Consider the following 15,023-nt stretch of genomic DNA (forward strand, 5'->3'; position numbering starts at 1 on the left):
TACTTTCTAGCTCAATTGTAAAACATTCCCCTACTTAATTCAAAGGGTTGCAAGTTACATTCTAAATTCGCATATCATCCTTCTAATTTATCCTCAAACTTGATTCAAGCCCATAAAAATCATCTCACGTCTCAACATGAGCATGGCAAACTTCATGGCAAGACATACAACCAGCGGTTGGACAGCATTACTTCAAGTCACCATTGTTTGAGAATTCATTCCCAGATTTTTTTTTTGCTAATCTTTTGAAAACTTCTATTTTGACTTCCTTGTGAGGATTTTGGTGTTGTTTTCACTCTGTGTTTCAATATCTGATCAGAGTTTCTTCTTTGAATCAAGATTGGATTTCTCAAATCTGATTTCAAACTGACAAAATTACCTCATTTTGCCATATGGCAGACTTATTTAGGCACTTGCAAATTAATTTTCAAAAGCTATATGTTCTCAGTGCTCACAGTCGAATTGTTTCACCAAGAAAGGGGACAAAAAGTCTGATCACCTTGGACAATGTGGCCAGGGTCAGGTCAGAATCCGACTTGGCCTTGGACAACCCTGTCCAAGCATTATGCTTACTACTTTCTCCATTGCTTTAGACTTCAAATTCACCATTCTTTCATGCTTCATCCTTTGTTTTCATCTTAGTTTCATCTTCAATTTCTTCTTCATGATTGTCATTTCGTAAGTTTGACATTGACTTTGTAATGTCCCCATTTTAGCAGTTGACCAAGTGTGTGTGCGTTAGCCTTGTTCTACATGGTCCCGAGGGCTAACGAAGGGTTTAATGGGATCTTGGAGTGTTTTGGCCTAGTCATTTCCAGTTTGGGCCAAAGCGAAGTTGATTTACTCAGTTTCAGGCATACTTACTATTTTTAGTAAGTCGGCAGGACACAGTGCAGGTCAATTTTGGTGATTGGATTCGATACTCCTCGGTGAGAGCTTTCTGATGAGCTATCACTCGCATTATTCGGAGTCCGATTGCTAATACATTTTAATGCCTGAAGTTTTATTAAAGTAACGTCTAATTTAATTGTAAAATATTAAAGTGTTACTTTAATATTTATTTTATGGTGATGTGTACCGAAGGGAGACATAAGGGGTATTTTAATATATGTTTTATATTACACATCTTTATCCCACATTGCCCATATGAGTTGAACGGACCCGTGGGAATAGAATAAAAGGAAGCATTTGTAGCTTCATTAGACAGGTTGAATATGAGAAGAAATTGGTGTGTGAGTTGCAGCTTTGTTCTTGGCATTTGAGGACGTCTATCCTCTCTTGTAACATTCTAGACGTCATTCCCTTGGGGTTTGGCCTTTGGAATTCTTTCTTATTGGCTTCATTATCAGGCAGTTTAGTTGCATTTCCGGCTACAGGCAGATTTGATATTTTGCTCATATCTTCTTCACTACTTGTCCGACGCTTATGCCGCTTGGAAGGAATGGTATTATGAAGGTAGTGGACTGATTGGAGGACAAAGTATTGTAGCAGCAAGTTCGTAAGCATGGGCTGGAGTATTATGACAATATTGCTGAAGTAATTAGTGAGTTGATAAATCTGCCATGTATTTGGTTTTATGAATTCTGAAAATAACATTTTATTAGCAGCAGTTCATTTCCACTTTGCATATTGTTGTAGTTTCTTTCTTGTTTATGTTGTATGATACCAATTCCATGCACGAAACACAACAAACAAATAAACGTTTGATTTCCAGAGTTATAAGGGGTTTTAAGAAGTTGAATGCAAACTGTTTGACATAATTCCTTTCAGCAATTTGGTTTAGTTTTTGGGACATTCAGGGGTGCCCATTACAGACTTTGCTAAAAGAGATTTGAATCTAACTTCAGCACATCATTCATATTTGCCTTGAAAGGTTGTGATACCAGCTCAATAATTCAATTCGAAGGGGAAATCATGCTTCATGCCTTAGAAGCTCCATATCTCCAAGCATGTTCAACCAAGGAGCGTAGATATCTCACATGGAAGAGGGTGGAAATTCAATGTATCTTGGACCAACCTGTCCAAGGGCAGGTCAGAAGCTGACCTGTCCTTGGACAACCCTCTCCAAGCACAACTGGGATTCCGACCTGGTCTTGGACACAAAATCTAAAGTTAATTCATCTTTTCATTTTGCCTATCAAAAAATCTTCTCTATGCTAATAATTTGATCAATCAAAGATGAAATTGTATATTAATCCTCGGAAATTTTGTCTTGAGGGTCTGATTTCATGCCTTCAAGTGAAGAAATAGACCATCTTATACCTTAAATCAGACTTGTAGCCCTCAAAATGGTTTATACAATGATTGGGACAGACGACAACCTAACTGAATTTACAACAAACGATGAGTAAAATGACTCCCAACTTTGATGGACCGGGAAGAATCACAACATGTTCATGGATCCAAAAGATGGATGTCTATCTCTCCCTTAGTCACATGACAAATGAGGACCAATCAGATTTTCCATTCTATATTTGGAAGAAATGGCCCACAATTTGTCACATCATGACCTTGTTACTCAAGGACACCTAAACATAACAACCTACGACAAATTCACACAAAGGCTTATTAAACGATTTGATCAAAAACATCCTAAAACATATTTGGTAGAAATACAACAATTTATGCAACAAGGAAGTGTAAAAGATTATGTAACAATATTCTAAAATATTTCAGTCTTGGTACTGAGGTTTTTTAAAAGTATACTTCATACCTATTTATCGAAGGGTTAAGAGAACCAATTTGTGGTATGATGAGTGCTCTTGATCCTATGACACTTTAAGGCATGAATCAAAAAACACCATAAATAGATCAAAAGACAAGCCCTTCTATAAATATTGACATCAAAAAAGTTTTCCACCTAGAGATGATCACGGAGAACTTTGAAGAAAAATCTAACCTCAAAATCCTTCATAAGAAAGATGGGCATCAAAAAAACTTTTCCTCATAGAGATGAACAAGAAGAACTTCAAAGAAAAAGAATGTGTTTCCAATCTAAGGAGAAATGGGAGCCTAGACATAATTGTGACCAAGAAGAGCTTCAAAGAAAAGAACTATGTTACCAATGGTAAGAGAAGTGAGATTTGGGACAAAACTGTGGAAACGAAGGCCAAGTACACAACATAGAGGCATAAGCCAACAAAGAAATATTGGAAGAAAAAAGGAAAACCTAAGCAAACAAAGAAGGTTCGATGAGGAAGACAATGGAACCTTCACTGCAATCTCAAAAGCATCCAAATACCATCACTTTTGAATTGTAGTGTTTTAGACGAACAAAAAGTAACCATCCTTGTGGATAGTAGGGCAACAAAAAACTTTATTTAGTTACAAGAATAAAATTGGAAATAGAAGATTTTGAAAACTTAAAGGTAGTCATGGCTGATGGGTTTCCTACCCCATGTACAAGAAGGATTCCACAACCAAGCATCACCTTAGGATGACCCCCAAACAAAGAAGACTTCTACACTGTAAATATAGGGGATACTGCTGTACTAAGCATCCACTGGTTCAACTCTTTAGGATATTTATACTAGGAATTCCGAAAAATGGAGCTTAGTTTTCAACATAATGGACAAGAAATCAGAGCATGGATTATCCAACAATTTCACAAAAGGATGAAAATGATCTTTAGACAAGGGCGGCTGGAATGGGCCACTTAATGCATGATACTTGTTTAGTCTTTCTCCAAAGGCAAAGCCATGCACATTGACAGTCAACCCATCCTAAAGAAACACAAAAAGGTATTTAGAAACATACCACTGGGGCTTCCTCCCAAAAGAGGTTTTCAACACACAATAGAACTTGAAGAAGGGGTTAGAAGCCTAATTACTACATCATATAGGCACCCCCCCCCCAAAAAAATTTGAAAAATCAATAAATGAAATAAGGAGCTTCTCAAAATGGGACACATTCAAACTAGTTCTAGTCCTTTTGCGTCTTTTGTAGTACTAGTTATAAAGAAGGATGTCAAAAGTGAATGTGCATGGATTATAGAGCCTTGAACGAGATGACCATTAAACCTACTATCCTATTCCTTGAGTTGTTGGAGTTATTTTAACTGCAATTTCACTAAGATTGACTTAAAATTTGGCTAGCAACAAATTAAAATGAGGAAGATGTCGCTAAGACCATCTTTAGATGTCATACAAGACACTGTGAATAGGAAACAACTATAAAGCTCCTATTGATATTCATTGATGACATTTTGATTTAATATAAAACATGGAAGGAACACCTTAAGCATATCAATGAAGTCCTAGGAATTCTTGAACAAGAAGCATTATATGTTAAAGTCTCCAAATGTGAATTCATGTCACAAGAAAAACCATACCTAGGGCATAAAATTAATGCACAAGGAGAAAGTATGGAAGAGGAAAAGATAAAGGCTATAAGAGAATGGAGGAAACTACAATCCCTAATCCATCTACGAGGTTCTTGGGTTTGTGCAGCTACTGCATAAGGTTTAACAATTTTATTTTCTAAAATCACCAGATTAACTAAAAGAGAAGCCTTTACATGGAATGAGAAGCCCAACAAACTTTTGAAAGAATTAAAGAGGTCTAAGTTCCTATTTTGTTCTTTTCATTCCTGAATGTACATTACCCTTCGAACTAGAGTGTGATGCTTCTAAAGAAGGCATTGGGCAATACTTATGCAAAATAAACAATCAATTTCATTTGAAAGTTGCAAACTTACAAATGTCAAGAAACACTACTCCATTTATGAGACAGAAATGTTAGCCAATATGCATTGACTAACCAAATTTAGACAGTATTTGGCTTTTGAAAAAATCATTGTAAAAACTAACCATAATAGCTTATGATTTTTTCAAAATCAAAAGCATTTAAACAACAGACAACAAAAAACAGGTCAATAACTTGTAAGCTTATAACTTTGACATAGAATATATGAAACGAAAATGAAAAATTGTAGTTGATGTCCTACCCCACAGACCCTTCCTATGCTCCATAAAAAACATATCCACAAATTAGAAGAGCTCAATTGTTGTTGAATGCACCTGTGTTCCACAAGCAAATGACATCCTAGAAGAAAATCTACAAAATGAAGAATATAAAGCGGTGGAAGGACTCGTTCCAATTAAAGATAGGATATATTTTGTACCAAGATTTTAGATAAAGGAGAAAATTATTCAAGAATACCATGACAACCCCTTACCCAAACACCAAGGATATTATAAAACCTATAAGGCACAAGACAGAACAAATCTTTCCAACACACCCTCGTCAACCCCTACCCATACCTAACCAAAAAGGGGAAAGTATTTCCATTGATTTCATATCATGGCTTTTCAAGGTGCAAAGCAAATATTATATACATGTTGTGGTGAACCACCTTACAAATATGCACATTTTCTTGCAATATCCAAAGACTATAGAGCTCCTCAAATGGCTGACATTTTCTTCAAGGAAATATTTGAGCTACACGGTTGACATGGAAACATCATCAGCAACAAAGGCAACAAATTCTTTTGTTTTGGCAAGAACTTTTCCACAAACCAATGTACAAATAGAAATTATAAACAAATGGTTGGAAGGATACCTAAGAAATTATGTGATGGGACAAAAGAATGCATGGATCAAGTGGGTATGCCCCAATGTTAAAACACCATATGTCATTTGTCAATTGGAATGAGTCCTTTCAAGGCTTTGTATGGGTATGAGGCAACTTCATTTGGTGACTCTTCTGGGAAGTCATATACCAAGGGCCAATGACTTTGTGCAGCAACATGTAGACATAACAAATGCACTTAAGGATAATCTACACCAAGCACAAACTCAACAAAATATACAAGTTAATCAAAGGAATGAAAGGACATTCAAAGTCAAGGACTTAGTTTTCCTGAGATTAAAACCCTATAAGCAATCACCAATTAAAAGGGAGTCCAATAAACTCAAATCTACATTCTATGGGCCATACAAGATTGTAAGAAGAATAGAAGGCATCGCTTACGAGTTGAAACTACTGGTAAATAGCAAAAGTCAAAATGTCTTCCATGTGTCCCATCTCAAGAACCATTGAATGATGAAGGAAAGTTAATTTTGGAGCTAGCAACCATTCTTGATATGTCAAAAAAGAGATTTAGGAACAACACTATTCCTAAGTATCAAGTTAGATGGAAAGGTCTACCTATAAACAAAGACACCACATGGAAAGGAGTCGAGATCTCTAATCATCCAAATTTAAATTTGCTTAAGGACAAACAATCTCGGGAAGGGTGGACTATCATGGCCCCCCATAAGACCATTTTTATGATTTTCCCTTATGTAAGGGAAAAAAAATATATATATCCAAAGATTTTCAAAGATCCCCTCATAGAATCAAATAAAACACCTCTTCAAATGATAGGGAATTTTTAAGGATAGATATTTTAAAACGAATCGTAAAAATCAATAGTTGCAATAAGCCACGATTTGATAAAGGGGCAATTGTTTGTTTAGAGGAGAGGCCTCATTTGGAAAGATGTTCTTAGTAAGAGATGTTACTCTTTGTCCTCTCTTGAGGGCTATATAAAGATCCTCAGTTGGAGAAAGGCATCAATCAAGATCAAAATCTTGAAATCTTATTTGAATTCAAAAAAGGAGTCATTTGTATTTACCATAGTGATTAGTATGCAATATGGTTGTATGTATAGTTTATAATGAAATTTCTTAAGAATCCTTACTTTCTTTATCAAATTAAATGGCCAATGTATCAATTAGTAATTATTTATACTTCATGGGGATGTATCCCCTATGCCAGCACCCTCGTTTCCATATAACGGATGGTAGGGAAAAGTGCAAACAGCATTTAGAAGTGCCCCACGCATCCCTAATCCATGTAGAATTCCGAAAACATTTTTAGGGCAACATTGAGAGAGATCATGAATAGAGGATGACCAAAAGTCCTCAAAACAACTAGGGATTGGTCATTGGGGACCTTTGGCCATTACAACCTAGACGCTTTTAGATGAGTTGTTTAGAAGAACATATTTTTAAGAAAGAAAATGGTTGAGCCAAAAGAGACACCTAAACCACATTAACAATACCAAAGCATAATATAAGCATAAAATAACCAAAAAGGAGAAAAGGGAATTCATTTTCACATTTGCATTGTGAAAGGAAGGTGAAGAGCAATAAGAGGAGCCGTTGGTCAAGGAGTGAATGCCTATTGAAAAAGGAGGTTAGGACCAAAATTCCCAAACTTTGACTCAGCTTAGACTCAACAAGGCTGACTCGACTCATGACTTAGCAACAACTCGACAATTATATATCATATTCCATGACTCGGGTCGAGTCATAAAAACCCGGTCAGGACTAATTGGCTTAGTGACTCAAACTGCTCACACGACTCACAACAAGTCATGGAACTCTGGTTAGGACATCAAATAATATAAACTCAGAGTTACCACCTACTAATTATAGACAATAATATTATTATATTTTCTTAGTTCGAAGTATATTGGTTACAATTTATGTTATTTCATAGTTGAAACTTCAAGCCTTTGGACAATTTTGCTATAATTCAAATATAATATGTATGGACATTAACAATCAAAATTTCACAATGCACAACTGAATTTTTTGTATATTTTTTAAAAGTCCCCCTTTTTTAACACTTGTCCCATGTCGTCACATCCCAACAACTTAGCAGTACATAGTAATTATCCATTTAATTCTCTTACAAGCAATCGTATCTAGATTAGTGAGGAAACAAGTAGGAAGGTGCAGTAGTCTCAGTCTTCGCCAATTAAATAGCCAACCCCAAGTTGGTTAGCTTGTGGACCAAAAGGTTGAATTGGCTTGGTTAGTTGTTCCATGCTCTTAGGCTTAGTTGTAAGGAACCAATGTCTAGGTGTCCTTCAATTAAGTAGCCCACCCCAAATTGGTTAGCTTGAGGGCCAAGGGGTCGAATTGACTTGGTTGCTTGCTTGCGCTCTTGGACTTAATTGTGAGGAACAATCTTCGGGCATCCTATCCCAATGAATTCCTAATATGATTGACTATTGGAAATATGAAAAGATTAAATTCAATCCCTTTATGATATTATGTTTTTCAATAGAAATTATTTCTATATGTTCATACATCCTTGATATTAACTGATTACAAATTTCTCTAAATTGCAATTATGTACTACAATACTATTTGTAAATAAATTATCTTGTGGGAATTATAAATTTGGGGAAAATCAGACATAGCCCCAAAAAGAGGACATTACACTACAAACCAGGCGACATGCTGAAAACATCCCCAATTATGTGGGGTGGTGGTGACATGCTAGAGGGACATTTCCCAAGTCCCAACATCTATGAAACATCCCCATCCCAAAAATGCATGGTTGGAGGAGACATGTCCCCATGAAACACAGGTTTTAATTTCATGAACATTTTTTGTAAAAACTTATTAGTACTTTATGCACTTATGAAAAATAATTTTTAAAACTATTTGCCACTGAGATCATTCACTCTTTTTTGAGGGTCCAGGAGCTATTCCTATCATGTAACATGCTAATAATAGAGGTGGAATTGTTTTGGACCTACACTCATCTCCCAAGAATAATTGTATCATGCAGACAGGGGTTCATCCCGTAGTGCAGCGGTTGCTGAAAACCATGTTAATAAGGTGGTTCTGCATTCAATTCCCATGCAGATCAAGACAATGTCAATATTCATGCCATGTTTAAAAGGCGGTACGGACAAAGTAAGGTGATACAGCATTGAGTGGTGCAATGTGGTGGACTGTTGTGGATGTGGGAACATCGAACCTACTAGGGCAGACAGATTGGCAGTCCTCGACACAAACAATAGTGTGATTAGAGTATGCTACGAGGTACAAGGGAGGCATGACGTGGAGACAAGGACTTTGACAGAAGGACAGAAGAACGTGGTGATTTGGCAGATGGTAGGGAATGGCATAAGGAGAGGATACTTTGGGAATGCAAAGGTGATGATTGGCATACGAAGGTGGCACGGGACTGGAGGCCGAGAGGTAAGGTGACTCGGAACAAGATGTACGAGGATAGAGAATGCCACAGGAGTTTCAAGAGGTGTACAGAAGGAGACCTGGAGCTGAGGTGATGGGTGAGTGGAGCTGACTGGTGGACAAGGAGAGATTGAGGTTGAAAAATTAGAGGTTGAGGTGGCAAGAGTATGGGAGGGTAAGCTGGAATTAGTGGACAGATAAATAGAGGTCCCTACAAAGGTGCAGGCTAGATGGATAACCAAATACCACATCAAAATCCAGCCCAAGTGTTGGTGATCCGAAGTGTTGGTTCAAATTTACAGGAGGTGTTAATGCCTCAAGTTGTGATACCACCACAGGTATGGGATCCCCCATTGTGACCCCAATAGTTCAAAGCTCTGGTCAAAAGTAATTACCAATCAAAAAAGAATTATATCATACAGACATTTCTGTTACAACAAATATGACAATAAAGAAGCCTAGCTAGCATCTGTAAGATTTTTTTCTTTGTTTTCTTTGAAGGGAAATCAGAATTGAAATCTTTTTTCTAGTAAGTATTAGTATCATATATTTGGAAGGGTCAATCAATATTACAGATCCACAATCAGATGCAAGTTTGGTTACTCATATGTCACAAAAATGACACAGCAATTGTCAATTAAAAAACAGTGATTTTCTTGGATTCAAATCACCTTGATAAGTTGGAAATATATTTCATGATAGAACCATTGTCGTGGTTTGAAGACCCTTTATAACTTGGCAACATGTTTGTCATAACAGCTCCATTGTCGTAGTTCCTAACCTAGAAAATTGCCCATCACCGACATACAATGGCAGGGAGATGGATGCTTTTACTTAGATGATAATGGTTTACCTTTTCTGAGAGCTAAGGCTGTTTACTGCCATAACATTTTGTGTTCTACTGTATTCTCACCCAGGAATTTCAAATAGAGGTTGTCTCAGTGAGAGTAAAGGCAAGGCATGCAACCCACAAGCAAACCCCAGAATTCCAGCATGAGAAATTCATGATACAAAATAAAAACTGCAATAGAATGAAAGCCAATTAAATGTTTACCATCATATCCTAAATTCTTTATAGTTTATGGACAGTCTGCAAATGACTTCAGTTATAAAACAATAAGCTCTAATTCCCATAACTTATTCTGCCATGGTTTCAACAGACTTCACTACATATAGAACAAGTTTCACTACTCAGAAGACAGCTCAATCCCATTGAGATCAGAGCGATATGGAGGTTCCACTCCAAATTTCAGCAGGTGCCCAGTTTCATAAGCTGAGCGTAGTTGTGCAATAACTAGTGCATCTAAATATGCATCACATGAAAAGCACCATACTGAGAGATCACTGAGAAGCACAAAACAAAAACATTTCAATATCATTTTAAAGCTAAATCATAAATATCAAATAACAAGAGATGCTTCAAGAAAAAATGATATCTCATACCTATAGCTAATTGCCAGACAATGCCCAGTTTGTTCATAATGCTCAAGCATATGACCATTAATAAAACGACTACATAGGACCTCCTTGCAGCTAAGGCAAGTCCAGTTTTCTGCAGGATGGTCACATCTGAACAACAACAAAAAACAGGGACATGCATATGTCATCAGAATTATGCTTCAATTTTGGGACAGAGATGAAGACTGACAACTTTCCATGGGCGACCAAACCTATTGTTTCCATCTCAGACTAGACAGGCATGCGATAACATTACCATGGAAGACAACATTTCATGTGTTTAACAGTTGCCCAATAATTAATTAATTATATCTCTCACAAAGCCTGGAGTTCAAACATCAATCCAGAGAATAATCATATCTTATGCAAAGTGCAATTTTTTGTAGTCCATTATACTACTAGAATTCCCCATTTATGCCTTGTACTTATGATAATGTGGATTCAGAGTTTGGTTGATTCTCAAGCTTCAGTTCATGAGGTCAAAATGAATTGAACAATATATAAGGTAAAAAGAAAGAAAACCCTTGTGGTATACCAAATTATCTGGCAGGCTTGGATGTGACCTAAAAAGCAACTTTTACCTTTACTTATAAGGCAATAATGGCATATAATTATTCTAAATTTTAATGGACCGTCAAACCATGAACAATTTTCCAAAGGCAATGACAAAAAACTTAGAAACACGGAAAGAGTAATGCGCTAGATGTGAACCCTATGATCAGGCGTAAGTACCTATAGGTGTCTTAGAGTCTATTGTGTCTAACTCCAACATGCGCACTTTTGAGATAACTGCAAAGAAGGCACAGAAACATGGAACAGGTCAAAACTTACTGGCAGAAAATACAATAAGTGGAATGCTACATATGATAGCATTCAATTCCACCAAGGAACCTTCAGACAATCATTGAACCAATACATTGCCCTCAGAGAAAAGGATACCAGGTATGGTGTTTCCCTATCTTTTCCCTCTATTTATTCAGAATATTAATGAGATAAAAAGTAAACAGTCAAACAAATCATGTAATATCACCATATAATTAATGAAATGAACACTGAACAACTACATTAATAAATGTGAATTCATTACTATGCTAATCCATACTAAAAATCTGGTTTAAATACCAACATGTTAATAGTGCAAATGGCCTCATAATTGTTAAAAAAAACCCACAGTTCGAAAGAATTTGACACAAGGTTCAAGAAAGGATCAAAGAAGTATTATAACATGAGTACAGCAAGAAAACAGCTATAGTTTTTGAGCAAATAAATAAATTCAGGGCCCAAAATTGTTTTAAGTAAAAGGACATGTCTCCACTATGTGGTAATGGAAAGTGGGTAACAATTTATACAGGGTTTGAATGTTTTCAAATCACTTGTAAACCTGCAATAAGACCAAGATTATTTTCAAGAGACAGCGGAACGAGATGATGATTTGGCATATGAAAACCCACTTGCAAATGCCTCTAAAAGGATTTTCCTCAATCTACAAGTAAGCTGGGCAGTATAGTATTCAACAGCTTGCCATGGATTTGTGGCATCATATTCAAAGATATCCCAATTTTCATGTTTAATCTATCGTTTACTCCAAGAGACATTTGAGATTGTTATTGGAAAAATAGAACAGCAGATACAGAGAGAAGGAACTTGTAGCTTGTTTTTATTGAATAATAGATGTCAATTTATACAATAACTTGACTCAACAACATTCCTAAATGACTACGAATTAGATTGACAACAAACTACTTCATGATTGACAACACACACGTAAACTTGACACTTACTCAAACTTATAGACACTTAACTCAACACATCTACAATAAGAACTCGATTCAAACTAAAACTCCGACTCAATCTTAAACTAAACTTGTGTTGTCAGCAACTCAGCAAAGCTTGCCACATGTGCAACAATTATTATTGACTACCATTGGAACATTAACTCCAACACCCCCACTTAATGTAACAACTAAAGGAAACATTATCTAGAAATTATACTTTGAAAACATGTCATAGAGGAGTAAGACTTTCTCATAGTTATGCAGCTATCATCCAGCTTCAAAACACCATTGGACACACCATCTCCACATGAAATGTCTCATAAACGATGCCAAGCTTCCAGACTTTCAGATCTCCGCAAACTATTGGACACACCATCTCCACATGGAATACCTCATAACCCTTGTAAAGGTATAGCTTCTTCCATCCTATAGCACCTCAAACTATTCAAGCATCCATCTAGACTCTACCACGTCTTTTCCTGTTTTTCAAAGCATTTATCTCTTCAAAATGACACAAACTCTTCATTGGAATCATAATCATCTAGTGGTTCTTCTCCTAGCCTCGTCTTCTTAACAACTTCTTTTCTAACAAACAAAACTTAATAGGAAGATAGCTCTAATACCATATTGGAAAAATAGAACAATAGATTTTAAACAGAGAGAAGGAACTTCTAGCTTGTTTTTATTGAAAAATAGATGTCAATTTATACAGTAACTTGACTCAACAACATTCCTAAATAACTGCGAATTAGATTGACAACAAACTACTTCATGATTGACAACACACACATAAACTTGACACTAACTGAAACTTATGGACACCTAACTCAAAACATCTACAATAAGAACTTGATTCAAACTAAAACTCTTTGACTCAATCCTAAACTAAACTTGTGTTGTCAGCAACTCAACAAGGCTTGTCACATGTGCAACAATTATTATTGACTACCGTTGGAACATTAACTCCAACACGCCCACTTACTGTGACAACTAAAGGAAACATTATCCGAAAATTATACTTTGAAAATATGTCATAAAGGAGTAAGACTTTCTCATAGTTATGCAGCTATTATCCAGCTTCAAAACACCATTGGACGCACCAACTTCACATTAAATATCTCACATAAACGATGCCAAGCTTCCAAACGTTCAAATCTCCCCGAACTATTGGACACACCATCTCCACATGGAATACCTCATAACCCTCGTAAAGGTATAGCTTCTTCAATCCTATAGCACCTCAAACTATTCAAGCATCCGTCTAGACTCTACCATATCTTTTCCTATTTTCAAAGCATTTATCTCTTCAAAATGACACAAATTCTTCACTAAAATCATAATCATCTGGTGGTTCTTCTCCTAGCTCATCTTCTTAACAACTTCTTCTCTAACAGACAAAACTTAATAGGAAGATAGCTCTGATACCATATTGGAAAAATAGATCAATTGATTTTAAACAGAGAGAAGGAACTTCTAGCTTGTTTTTATTGAATAATAGATGTCAATTTATACAATAACTTGACTCAACAACATTCATAAATGAATGCGAATTAGATTGGCAACAAACTACTTCATGATTAACAACACACACATATAAACTTGACACTAACTGAAACTTATGGACACCTAACTCAACACATCTACAATAAGAACTTGATTCAAACTACAACTCTTTGACTCAATCCTAAACTAAACTTGTGTTGTCAGCAACTCAATAAGGTTTGCCACATGTGCAACAATTATTATTGACTACCATTGGAACATTAACTCCAACAGTTGGGAGATAGAAGTTTATGGGAAAGGAGAGTATCTTTGATAAATGCAGAGGGAAGAATCATATAGACAAAATTTGAGTAGAGAAACTGCAAGGTTACGAAAATACAGCGAACAGATTTGAGAATTTGTCCCACAGAACATATTTTTCCCTTCTCATAGCAAATTAATGGGACTCCATTTAAGCTAACATTTAAAATGGAAAATGCGTGGGAGACCACCTTGGATTAGATAAAATGAAAAAATTGAAAATCGACTAAATTAGGTAAGTGCAAATAGAGATGGGCGCCACAGAAATAAGCAAGTGAAGACAATTCAATAAAACTACTCCGCGAGGGTATTGAATTTCGTATCAGAAGTTCTAAAACATTTACCAAAATACTTCTTTAATTCATTTTTTTAACAGAACCCATTCCTGAAATGTTTTATATATGATTGGTTACCTGTTGCAAGGAGTGTCAAGGGCTGGTAAGTGGTGAAGATCAGAATTTAGGACCTGCAGATGAGGACAATGAGTTCTAGCCTCTACCCACCCCGATACACTTCCATGTGTGTTTTGTTCCTGTTCACATAAAAATTCCACGCACAATCAGCAGTACTGTGAATCCGACCCATCCAAATTCCACAACAGCAGTAAGTTAAAATCGTCAAGAATAAATATAATTTGTAAATCTCACATGTGCATCTGACGAAAACGAAGAAGAAGCTGCCGCCATTGCAATTAAATAACTTAAAAGCCGAAGCATACAGGATTATGGTTCCGTTTCAACTTCCAGTAAGACGCAGGTAATTAGGAGCTCGTCGGTTCGGGCATCGAAAGGTTTGCGACAAGACGTTTTATTTCAATTAACTTTTAATTTTTAATTTTAAATAAGCATCTTTTCAGCGGACTGTTTGATGCATTTAGACATAAAGGTTTCAAATAATTTTTTATACTTCTCATTTGTAAAAATACTCTTAAGGGTTCGTTTGTTTTGCTGGAATTAACTTGGAATAGGGAAACGGGAATAGAAAAATTGGAATAAATCTATTCTAATTT

General features: G+C 36.1%; 1 protein-coding gene across 1 annotated transcript; it reads right to left on the reverse strand.

Moving 5' to 3' along the window:
* Positions 1 to 9,983: 9,983 nt before the first annotated feature.
* Positions 9,984 to 14,819, reverse strand: LOC149555120 (histone deacetylase-like protein). Its single transcript, XM_089829141.1, has 4 exons — positions 14,662 to 14,819; positions 14,428 to 14,546; positions 10,422 to 10,547; positions 9,984 to 10,322 (listed from the first exon to the last, which is right to left on the reverse strand). Exons 1-4 carry the CDS (start codon positions 14,728 to 14,730, stop codon positions 10,166 to 10,168), a joined length of 471 nt encoding a protein of 156 aa, XP_089685267.1. The 5' UTR covers positions 14,731 to 14,819; the 3' UTR covers positions 9,984 to 10,165.
* Positions 14,820 to 15,023: the final 204 nt, after the last annotated feature.

The sequence above is a fragment of the Cupressus sempervirens genome, chromosome 5 (assembly GCF_028749045.1).
Source record: "Cupressus sempervirens isolate cs-2001-9-10 chromosome 5, ASM2874904v1, whole genome shotgun sequence".
Taxonomy (NCBI): Eukaryota; Viridiplantae; Streptophyta; class Pinopsida; order Cupressales; family Cupressaceae; genus Cupressus; species Cupressus sempervirens.

Coding starts and splice junctions, on each gene's coding strand:
- LOC149555120 (XM_089829141.1), bottom strand. CDS start 14,730: ATGCTTCGGCTTTTAAGTTATTTAATTGCAATGGCGGCAGCTTCTTCT. Junction 14,547..14,661: donor CGTTTTCGTCAGATGCACAT/GTGAGATTTACA, acceptor TTATGTGAACAG/GAACAAAACACACATGGAAG. Junction 10,323..10,421: donor TGTCTGGCAATTAGCTATAG/GTATGAGATATC, acceptor TGTGCTTCTCAG/TGATCTCTCAGTATGGTGCT.